General features: G+C 39.1%; 1 protein-coding gene across 1 annotated transcript in view; it reads right to left on the bottom strand.

The window, feature by feature from the left end:
- Positions 1-12712, bottom strand: part of ABCC4 (ATP binding cassette subfamily C member 4) — a 301134-nt gene that overhangs the window by 66159 nt on the left and 222263 nt on the right. Inside the window, exon 21 of the mRNA XM_033177424.1 lies at positions 296-446. Coding sequence (XP_033033315.1) covers positions 296-446 — 151 coding nt within the window. The remainder of the gene's footprint in view (positions 1-295; positions 447-12712) is intronic.

Genomic DNA, 12712 nt, shown 5'->3' with positions numbered 1-12712 from the left:
CATAAACAAGACACGAAGAGTCCCTGTCTTCATGGTGCTGACATTCCTGTAGAATATTATCCCCCATATGTCCTTCACTCCTTCCTTGTTCCAAATTGCGAAGTTGCACGTTGCATGCTATCAATTCCATATGCTCTAAGGGACACAATAATTCATGATGGCCAATATGTTCGATTACCTAACATTAGAGAAATTCTGGAAGACAGAGTCTGCCGAATTTCAGGGGGTCTCTGTAATTATGGCATAAACAGAAGCTAGCTAGCATGCCTGTATCAACCTGAGTTTCCATACTCACTTGTAGATTCCAGGCGCTTCACATCTCTTGACGTTTCCAAAAAATATCGCCGAAGAAAAGTGAAAACGACTCCAAGGGGAACCAAGGGTATTGCGATCCAAGGAATCACAGCCACAGCCACAGAGACCACACCAACCACTTGTAGCAACGTCTGAAACAGCAGAAGGAGATGCAGGATTTCCTTATCGCGTCTGCTTTCCAAAAATGCTTTCATGAGTTGTTGTTAGGATTACACTCCTTTCCCCAAAAGACTTACTGTAGTACCAGGGACTGCTTTTCCATCCAAAGGAATAACAAAAGTATAGGTGGTCCTGATGACATCTATTACATGCCTGCCATGTGCCAAACACTATGATATGAACTTATCCCTTAGTTTTGTTTTTTTTTTTTCTTTTTCTTTTTTTTGAGATGGAGTCTTGCTCTGTCACCCAGGCTGGAGTGCAGTGGTGCCATCTCCTCTCACTGCAGCCTCCCGCTCCCACGTGCAAGTGATTCTCCTGCCTCAGTTTCCTGAGTAGCTGGGACTACAGGTGCATGCCACCACGCCCGACTAACTTTTGTATTTTTAGTAGAGATGAGGGTTTCACCATATTAGCCAGGCTGGTCTCGAACTCCTGATCTCAAGTGATTCGCCCACCTCCACCTCCCAAAGTGCTGGGATTACAAGCGTGAGCCACGACACCAGGCCCCCATTAGTTCTTTTGATACACTCACCAGCCCCATGAGTCAGGCATTATTACTTTCCCTATTTAACGGATGAGAAAACTGAGATTCAGAGTAGAATTTGAATCCCAAACTACCATGAGTCAGTTGACGTTACCAGGGCAATGAGCAAGCAGGCATCACAGACAAGGAACCCAGAAGCCTCAGCTATGCACGGGATAAGGAAGTGACTAATTGCAAATTCAGAGCTCAGAAAAAAAGGAAATAATTTAAATCTTCACCTTTGGAAGTGGGGAGTCATCTCTCTTGGTATCTATCCTTTGCTAATATTTACTGAATGCTGATTGTGTATCTGGCTGTATATTAAATACACATGTATCAACTTGCTTAAATCTCACAATATCCCTATGAAGTAGTATTACTACACCATTTTACAGATGGAGACACTGAGGCACAGGGAGAAAAAAGTAACTTGATCAAGAACACACAGCAGCAGTCACAGCGCCGGGAAGCATGCATCGTCAGCCACTACATTTTAGCTTGTCCCCAGCATATGGCTAGCTTTTTATTGATCAAGGTACAATCCTTGAATTTGTCTTTAATTTTTCCTCCAAACACACTTACATAAGAAATTAGAGTTCATTAACATGCCCAATAAAGAATAGATAAGAGAAATGTAATAACATTTTTACATGTTTTAAAAGATCTGAGACTTTTAAAATTACAATGTATTGAAATTTGTATTGTCAGAAATTTTTGCCTTCTATTTATCTTATGTTTAGTAGCAATGAGGAAGAGGTTTGATAACAATAAAACAACTTAAAATGTCTAACAGCGTTTTTTTTTTTTAGCTTTAACGCTTAGATATGCATTAAATTTTCCGCCATTAGGAGAGTATTTCAAATGTCTATTTCAGAGGCACGTGATGATAACAATAGCAAATGACATTTATGAGTTGTTTCTGGATGCAAGGCACTGTGTTAACGGGCCTGGAAATGTTCACTTACCCATCACCTCACCCAGCAAGGTGACCTTATCTTTGGAAATTACCTTGGTCTAAAAGGTGGAATACAAAAACATAAAAACCCAAGACACTGGATGATGCTCATTTCACTATTCGTCTTTACTAGGAAATGTGATATATCATGGCCTCGGGAAATATGAGTGCAACTCAAGTTAGTCCCTACCTACTCTGAAACCACAACGCTTGCTTCTTGAGAAGGACTGAACAGTGAGGGGCATGCAGATTCACATTACACATGCTCTGAGGCCTCCAAAGTTCACTGTCTTACATAAAAGTACATGACTTCAGCAGAAAGTACAGAGTGCTACAGAAATATAAGGAGAGGCCAGGTGTGGTGGCTCACGCCTGTAATCCCAGCACTTTGGGAGGCCAAGGCAGGTGAATCACCTGAGGTCAGGAGTTTGAGACCAGCCTGGTCTCAAAAAAATTAGCCAGGTGTGGTGCTGCACACTCGAGAGGCTGAGGGAGAAGAACCACCTGAACCTGGGAGCCGGAGGTTGCAGTGAGCCGAGATGGCGCCACTGCACTCCAGTCTGGATGAGAGAGTGAGACTACGTCTCAAAAAACAAAACAAACAAAACCAAAGAAATATAAGGAGGAATACATGTACGTACACTTCGTAGAGGTTTCTAAGGAAGACTTACAATTGATTTTCCCAGGTGGGTTTAACAGACAACCAGAAAGTACAGCATGAATAGTCACTTGCGGGTCGCAATCACGGTTTGCTTGCTGCGGGAACACAGGCAATTCTGGGTGTGTCTTCTCAACACCACCACCTGCATCTCGACCCACTAGCCCAGCATCTGGCCCACTAGGCCACCCACAATTTTCTGTACCTAGCTGACAGCCAAAGAAAGGTACAATTGCCTTACCCTCCCAAAAACCAAGAAGAGGCAACATGTCATAAGGCTTGCTTATATCCAAATCGTAGTACATATGTATTTCACATCCATTATCTAACTTCACTCTCATATCAAATCTATATAGGAGGGATTATCATCTCCATTTACACAGGAGGAAACTGAGTCTCAGAGAGATTCAGTAACTTCCTCAAAGACAGAAAATTCAGTCATACTGACCTTACGCCTGTTCTCCTAAGATACTATATCCTACATATATGATTCATATTTTTAAAAAAATTTAATACCTAAATATACCTGCATTTTTATATTTTTGATATTTTTATATTTTATATTTTTGTTTTCTGTATCTTCTAGTTTTTTAAGTTATTTTGTGTGGTGTGTGTGTGGGTGGGTGGGTGTGTGGGGGTGTGTGTGTGTGTGGTGTGTGTGTGGTGTGTGTGTTGGTGTGTGTGTGGTGTGTGTGGTGTGTGTGTGTGTGGTGTGTGTGTGTGGGGGTGTGTGTGTGTGTAGTTATATCTGGTCTCTCAATGAGGTGACCACTCCCAGGCTCCCAGCTAATTAGGATATAACAGACTTCTCAGCTCAAAAGAAGAGCTGATCTTTAAAAAGTCTTAAAATATTTGCTAATAGAACACAGCAACACGTACTGATTTAAGAATTACTGTTTACATTTAAAAGTCATAAAAAGATGAGTTCTAGACCCAGAAAACAAAATGACTTAAGAAAAAAAGAACCACATTTTAATAAATATATAAAACCTCAGGACGCAAAATGAAGGTTGAATACATTTTATATTCAATATCTATATTTGAATGGTAGTGAAAAATGTAACATTTCCCCAGGCAGACTCTTCTAGAATTAATTTTGTATCTGAACATTACAGAATGGAACATATTCTTTTAACAAGCATAATTTTAACTACAATGCCTGTCTGGCATTTAACCACCAAACTGCTTTGAGTCCTGGAGAAATTTTTAGGTATCTATCCACTATTTACTTTAAACTTCATTCTGTGGGATTCTGTTCCAGCTAGTCTTTGTGAAGCTTGTGCCAGTGAACATGTTTTCTATAAACAGCAGTAAAAATGTATTCCTATTTTCTGCAAATAAATATGCCATCCATCCTTCTGGCTCATTCTATTCCTTATTTGAACTCTCCCTCTCTCTGTCATCCTTCTATTAGGTATAAGATGAAATATGTATTTAATCATGAGGCCACTTAATCAATAGATGGTAGTTTCATGATTTGTTTATGGTATCAAAACATAAAATAATGATCATTAAGATTGCTAACACCTCATAGGAACTGGAAAGCTTTTAATTCTGCTGTCAACCACTTAGAACTGTGTTCTAAGTTGTGATGAGTACAAATCGTCCAGATTGCTTTAAACGATTACTGACTTTGCAGAAGGCAAAACTTAGGTGCAATAAACAAAGCAGGGTTCACTTCTTGGTGAGAAATATGGCAAGATTTTCTTCTGATTTACAGAGAAAAAAATTGCCAGCTAATTTTTGATCAGTAAGGTGTTTACTGATATGGTGGCAGAAGAAATTCTTCTACTTATTTATTTTGGGATCACATGAGACTAAAACAAAAAACAAATAAACAAACAAACAAAAAACTGGCCGGGTGTGGTGGCTCATGCCTATAATCCTAACACTCCGGGAGGCCAAGGCAAGCAGATTGCCTGAGCTCGACACCAGCCTGGGCAACATGGCAAGACCCCATCTCTACTAAAAACACAAAACATTAGCTGGGTGTGGTGGTGCATTCCTGCAATCCCAGCTACTTGCGAGGCTGAGGCAGGAGAAACACTTGAACCTGGGAGGCGGAGGTTGCAGTGAGCCAAGATCGTGCCACTGCCCTCCAGCCTGGGTGACAGAGCAAGACTCTGTCTCAAAAAAACAAAACACAAAAACAAAAAAACACTTCTCAATGAAATGACTAACATAACAGGTTGTGCTCCTGGCTAATACAGGATTTCTTCTGGAGCTACTAAAATTATGAACAGGGTATACAAACCTACAAGAATATTAAGAAATAAAAATGTAATTCTGTCAAGTCATTATCATTACCTTCAATTACAGGACGAATAGAAGCAAAAGGGACAATATGGAAGACACTTAAAAGTAAGCTCCTAAGCCCAAATACTGACAGCATCAGCACTAAGTCAGCAGATGTAAATTATGTGCTACTGTAGCACCTCACCTGCCTCAGGGAGTTCAGAGGTCAACTCCGGTTCCCAGGTCCCACCTGGGGAGATCTCTAGTTTATTACCTGTTTTTTTGTTTGTTTGTTTTTTTGACCTCACCCAACCCAGTGAATGCCTTTAAATCAGAATTTTATGGAGTGTTGGTATGTCTTCTGCGTATGACAATATCTAAACAAACATTCTCTAAGCTTTTCTAAACTTGTCCTTCCCTTGGGATACATTAATCACTCCTTTCATGGCTAATATGCTGATCTGATCTTTTCACATCCAGTGCTGGTACCTGTGTTGGACTTAGTTAGCGCTTAATCCTGAGTCCCAGCTAATTCCCATGAAGAGTGAATGGTGTGAGGCATTAGAGCAATGTGGTGCACCACTTCCTTCCTTGGTGGTCAGTATATCTCACTGATAGATGGTTTCCTTTGTACATTTTTTCCATGTTAATGTTTATTATGAAATGCAAGGCTGACGTCCATCTATATGCTACCTTAAAAATAAACACCTTAAAAAAAGGCATATAAAAGTAGAAATAAAAATAAGTTTTAACCCACTTATCTTAATAACTGATAATAACAAGCACATAAAAATCGATAGAGAAAATTTGAAAACATGGTTAATAAACTTGACCTAATGATGACCTAAAGGCTACAATACTATAGCCAATAACTGCATAATACACACTTTTCGAGTGCATCTTTATTATGCCATAAAGCAAGTATCAGCAAACTTCAAGAGATGAAAATTACACAGACTATAAAATTACACAGACTAAGTGGGTTTAACAAGAAATCAATGTAATTAGAAATGTAACTAGAAATGTTAGGAATTCAGCAATATACTTCTATATAACATCTGTTTCAAAGAAATTACAATAAAATTAGAAACTTTTCAAATAAAAGAAAATGAAAACCTAATAATATTAAAATTTCAGGACTGCAACTAATGCTGTTTACAAGTGAAATTATTCCTTCAAACTTTTTTTTTTTAAAGAGAGGCTAAAAGGATATAAAAATATACCTTACAAAGATAGAAAAATAGTAGTATAATAAATTAAGATCTGACAAAAATGGAAATTAGAAAGAAGGAGAAAATGATTAAATAGAAAATTAATTTGAAGGAGAAAAATCAACAAACCCAAAGCCTCATTATATACAAAAACTGATGAAATCAATAAACTTCGAAAGACTAAGATAAAAAGAGAGGAAAATTATCATTATCATGAATTAACAGGGAACAACAGAAGAGGTACTATAGGCATTAAAAAGAATATATAATAAACACTGTTTCAATAAATAAACATTTTGATGTAAAAGGCAAATTTCTGGAAAAACGATAGGCAAAGATTGCCATAATAAAAAACCTAAATCTGAATAATTCTATTATTGAATTTAAGAATATGAATTCACAACACAAACATTTCCCAAAGAAAAAACAAAGATGGGTCACAAGATGATTTTGCACAAGTTTTATCAAATTCTTCCAGAGAACTGAAATCCAGCATTATCCTGATATAAAAACCAAAGAAAGGAAAATTATAAACAAAACTGTTTTAAGAACACTAAGGCCGGGCACAGTGGCTCACACCTGTAATCCCAGCACTTTGGGAGGCCGAGGAGGGCGGATCACAAGGTCAGGAGTTTGAGAACAGCCTGGCCAACATGGCAAAACCCTGTCTCTACTAAAAGTACAAAAATTAGCCAGGCATGGTGGCAGGCACCTGTAATCCCAGCTACCTGGGAGGCTGAGGCAGGAGAATCACTTGAATTCAGAAGCCTAGATCATGCCACTGCACTCCAGCTTGGGTGAAAAAGAAAAAAAAAAAAAAAAAAACACTAAATAACATACTAAATACATTGAATCTTAGAACATAAAAAAATTATTATACTTTATAAACTGTGTTTACATCAGTAATGCAAGCCTGATTTAAGATCTGACAATTAATCAATGAATGCTATTTATCAGGTTAATGAAACAGGAAGAACCACATGATTATATAAATAGTGGCAAGAAGACACCAGGGCTTGAACCTGGGAGAGGGAGGCTGCAGTGAGCTGAGGTCATGTCACTGCACTCCAGCCTGGGTGACAGTGAGACTCTGTCTCAAAAAAAAAAAAAAGGCAAGAAAAAAAAAAAGCCAGTCCCAAAAGGTGGGATCATGGCAGACAAGAGGCAGGACTAGATTGCAGCTCTGACTCGGACTGACGGAGCAGTGTGCGGAGGCTTGCATTGTGAACTTTAGCTCCAGATTGACTGCAAGAACAAACCAGCAATCCCAAGAGGAGCCACAGACCGTTTGAAGGAAGTGGACTGCTACTGCAGGACCTGGGAGACACCCCAAATACTCTGCAGCAAATCCCACCCAAGAAGAGTCTGAGCTCAGACATGCCTAGTCCTGCCCCACACCTGATGGTCCTTCCCTACGCACCCTGGTAGTGGAAGACAAAGGGCATATAATCCTGGGAGTCCTAGGGTCCTGCGCACTGCTGGTTCCTTGTCATACTACCACAGCTGATGCTCTCTGGAAAGTGCCGCCTTCTGACAGGAGGCCAACCAGTACAAAAATAGAGCATTAAACCAAAGCTAAGAACCATCATGGAGTCCACTGCACCCCCCTACCACCTCCAATGGAACAGGTGCTGGTATCCATGGCTGAGAGACCCACAGAGGTCTCTGTGAGGTTCACATCACAGGACTCTGTGCAGACAACCCCTAGTGCCAACCTGGAACCAGGCAGACTCACTGGGTGGCTAGACCCAGAAGACAGACAACAGTCACCACAGTTTGGCTCACAGGAAGCCATATCCACACCAAACAGGGGAGAATACTATAACAAGGGAACACTCTGTGGGACAAAAGGATCTGAACAACAGTCTTCAGCCCAAGACCTTCCCTCTGACAGAGCCTACCCAAATGAGAAGGAAGCAGAAAACCCACTCTGATAATGTGACAAAATAAGGCTCTTTAACAGCCCCCCAAATCACCCTAGTTCACCAGCAATGGATCCAAACTGAGAAGAAATCCCTGATTTACCTGAAAAGGAATTTAGGAGGTTAGTTATTAAGCTAATCGGGGAGGCAACAGAGAAAGGCAAAGCACAATGCAAGGAAATCCAACAAATGATGTAAGATGTAAAGGGAGAAACAGTCAAAGAAAGAGACAGCTTAAAACAAAATGAAAAATTCTGGAGACACTGGACACACTTATAGAAATGCAAAATGCTCTGGAAAGTCTCAGCAATAGAATTGAATAAGTAGAAGAAAGAAGAAGAAACAAGTAGTAGAAGGAAGAACTCAAAGGCAAGGTCTTCTAATTAACCCAATCCAACAAATACAATGAAAAAAGAATAAGAAAATATGAACAAAACCTCCAAGAAGTCTGGGATTATGTTAAACAACCAAGCCTAAGAATAACCAGTGTTCCTGAGGAAGAAGAGAATTCTAAAAGCTTGGAAAACATATTTGGGCAAATAATTGAGGAAAACTTCTCCAGCCTTGCTGGAGACCTAGACATCCGAATACAAGAAGCACAGAGAACACCTGGGAAATTCATCGAAAAAAAATAATCACCTAGGTGCATTGTCATCAGGTTACCCAAAGGTAAGACCAAAGAAAGAATCTTAAGAGCTGTGAGACAGAAGCACCAGGTAACCTATAAAGGAAGACCTATCAGATTAACAGCAGATTTCTCGGCCGAAACCTTACAAGCTAGAAGGGATTGGGGCCCTATCTTCAGCCTCCTCAAACAAAACAATTATCAGCCAAGAGTTTTGTATCCAGAGAAAGTAAGCTTCATATATGAAAGAAAGATACAGTCTTTTTCAAACAAACAAACAAATACTAAGAGAATTCACTACCACCAAGCCACCACTACAAGAACTGCTCAAAGGAGCTCTAAATCTTGAAACAAATCCTGCAAATGCATTGAAACAGAACCTCTTCAGAGCATAAATCACACAGGACCTATAAAACAAAAATACAAGTTAAAAAGCAAAAACAAAAACAAAACGGAACAAAAAAACAAAGTACACAGGCAATAAACAGCATGATGAATACAATAGTACCTCACATCTCAACACTAACAATGAATGTAAATTGCCTAAATGCTCCACTTAAAAGATACAGAACTGCAGAATGGATAAAAACTCACCAACCAACTATCTGCTGCCTTCAGGAGACTCACCTAACGCATAAGGACTCACAGAAACTTAAAGTAAACGGGTGGAAAAAGGATTTCATGCAAATGGACACCAAACGCAAGCAGGGGTAGCTATTCTCCTATCAGACAAAACAAACTTTAAAGCAACAGCAGTTCAAAGAGACGAAGAGGGACATTATCTAATGGTAAAAGGCCTTGTCCAAAAGGAAAACATCACAATCTTAAACATATGTGCACCTAACACTAGAGCTCTCAAATTTATAAAACAATTACTAATAGAATTAAGAAATAAGATAGACAGCAACACAATAATAGTGGGGGACTTCAATACTTCACTGATAGCATTAGACAGATCATCAAGACAAAAAGTCAACAAAGAAACAATGGATTTAAACTATACCTTGGAAAAAATGGACTTAACAGACATAAACAGAACATTTCATCCAACAACTGCAGCATACACATTCTATTCCACAGCACATGGAACTTTCTCCAAGACAGACCATATCATTCAACTCCAAAAGGAATCTTCAAAACCATGCAAATACACGGAAATTAAATAACCTGCTCCGGAATGAGGATTGGGTCAAAAACGAAATTAAGATGGAAGTTTAAGACTATTTCAAACTGAATGACCATAATGACACAACCTATCAAAACCTCTGGAATACAGCAAAGGCAGTGCTAAGAGGAAAGTTCATAGCCTTAAACACCTGCATTGAAAAAACCGAAAGAGCACAAACTGACATTCTAAGGTCACACCTCAAGGAACTAGAGAAACAGGAACAAACCAAACCCGAACCCAGGAGAAGAAAGGACATAACCAAGATCCGAGCAGAACTAAATGAAATGAAACAACAACAACAACAAAATACAAAAGATAAATAAAACAAAAAGCTGGTTTTTTGAAAAGGTAAATAAAATTGATAGACCATTAGCAAGATTAACCAAGAAAAGAAGAGAGAAAAATTAACTGACACCACTGAGATAAAAGAGATCATTCAAGGATACCACGAACACCTTTATGCACATAAACTAGAAAACCTAGAAGAGATGGATACATTCCTGGAAAAACGCAACCCTCCTAGGTTAAATCAGGAAGAATTAGATACCCTGAACAGACCAATAACAAGCAGCAAGATTGAAATGGTAATTTAAAAATTACCAACAAAAAAAAAAGTCCAAGACCAGACAGATTTACAGCAGAATTCTACCAGACATTCAAAGAAGAATTTGTACCAATTCTTTGGACACTATTCCACAAGATAGAGAAAGAAGGAACCCTCCCTAATTCATTCTATGAAGCCAGCATCACCATAATACCAAAACCAGGAAAGGACATAACCAAAAAAGAACACTGCAGACCGATATCCTTGATGAACATAGATGCTAAAATCCTTAACAAAATACTCATTAACCAAATCCAACAACATATCAAAAAGATAACCCACCACGATCAAGTGGGTTTCATACCAGGGATGCAGGGATGGTTTAACATACGCAAGTCAATAAATGTGATACACTACATAAACAGAATTAAAACCAAAAATCACATGACAATCTCAATAGATGGAGAAAAAGCATTTAACAAAATCCAGCATCCCTTTAAAACTCTCAGCAAAATCGCCACACAAGGGACATGCTTCAGTGTAATAAAAGCCATCTATGACAAACCCACAGCCAACACAATACTGAATGGGGGAAAGTTTAAAACATTTCCTCTGAAAACTGGAACAAGACAAGGATGCCCACTCTTACCACTCCTCTTCAACATAGTACTGGAAGTCCTGGCCAGATCACTCAGACAAGAGAAAAAAATAAAGGGCATCCAAATTGGTAAAGAGGAAGTCAAACTGTCGTTTACCTTGGAAACCCTAAAGACTCCTCCAGAAAGCATCTAGAACTGATAAAAGAATTCAGCAAAGTTTCTAGATACAAGATTAATGTACACAAATCAGTAGCTCTTCTATACACCAACAGGAACCAAGTCGATAATCAAATCAAGAACTAAACCACTTTTACAATAGCTGCAAAAAATAAAATAAAATAAGATACTTAGGAATATACCTAACCAAGGAATCAAAAGACCTCTACAAGGGAAACTACCAAACACTGCTGGAAGAAATAGACATAGACAACACAAATAAATGGAAATACATCTCATGCTCATGGATGGATAGAATTAATATTGTGAAAATGATCATACTGCCAAAAGCAATCTGCATATTCAATGCAATCCCCATCAAAATACCACCATCATTCTGCACAGAATTAAAAAAAAAATTCTAAAATGCATATGGAACCAAAAAAGACGCCGCATAGCCAAAGCAAGTCTAAGCAAACATAACAAATCTGCAGGCATCACACTACCTGCTTTCAAACTGTACTATAAGGCCATAGTCACCAAACAGCATGGTTCTGGTATAAAAATAGGCACACAGACCAATGGAACAGAACAGAGAACCCAAATACTTACAACCAACTGATCCTTGACAAAGCAAACAAAATCATAAAGTGGGGAAAGGACACCCTTTTCAACAAATGGTGCTGGGATAACTGGCTAGCCACATGTAGGAGAATGAAACTGGATCCTTATCTCTCACCTTATACAAAAATCAACTCAAGATGGATTAGAGACTTAAATCTAAGACCCGGAAACTATAAAAATTCTAGAAGATAACATTGGAAAAACCTTTCCAGACATTAGTTTAGGCAAGGATTTCATGACTAAGAACCCAAAAGCAAATGCGATAAAAACAAAGATAAACAGTTGGGACTTAATTAAACTACAGAGCTTTTGCACCACAAAAGGCATATTCAGCAGAGTAAAGAGACAACACACAGAATGGGAGAAAATCTTCATAATCTATATACATCTGACAAAGGAGTAATATCCACAGTCTACAATGAATTTGAACAAATCAGTAAGAAGAAAACAAACAATTCCATCAGAAAGTGGACTACAGACATGAATAGAAAATTCTCAAAAGAAGATATACAAATGGCCAACAAACATATAAAAAAATGCTCACTATCACTAATGATTAGGGAAATGAAAATCAAAACCACAATGTGATACCACCTTACTTCTGCAAGAATGGCCATAATCAAAAAACAGTAGATGCTGGCGTAGATGCAGTGATCAGGGAACACTTCTACACTGCTGGTGGGAATGTAAACTAGTAGAGCCGCTAAGGAAACAGTGTGGAAATTCCTTAAAGAACTAAAAGTAGGCCGGGCACGGTGGCTCACGCCTGTAATCCCAGCACTTTGGGAGGCCGAGGCGGGCGGATCACGAGGTCAGGAGATCGAGACCATCCTGGCTAACATGGTGAAACCCCATTTCTACTAAAAATACAAAAAATGAGCCGGACCTGGTGGCAGGCGCCTGTAGTCCCAGCTACTCGGGAGGCTGGGGCAGGAGAATGGCATGAACCTGGGAGGCGGAGCTTGCAGTGAGCCAAGATTGCGCCACTGCACTCTAGCCTGGGTGACAAAGCGAG

Source organism: Trachypithecus francoisi, unplaced genomic scaffold (genome assembly GCF_009764315.1).
Source record: "Trachypithecus francoisi isolate TF-2019V2 unplaced genomic scaffold, Tfra_2.0 Lachesis_group18, whole genome shotgun sequence".
Classification (NCBI taxonomy): Eukaryota; Metazoa; Chordata; class Mammalia; order Primates; family Cercopithecidae; genus Trachypithecus; species Trachypithecus francoisi.
This window is presented reverse-complemented; position numbering and strand designations above follow the sequence as displayed.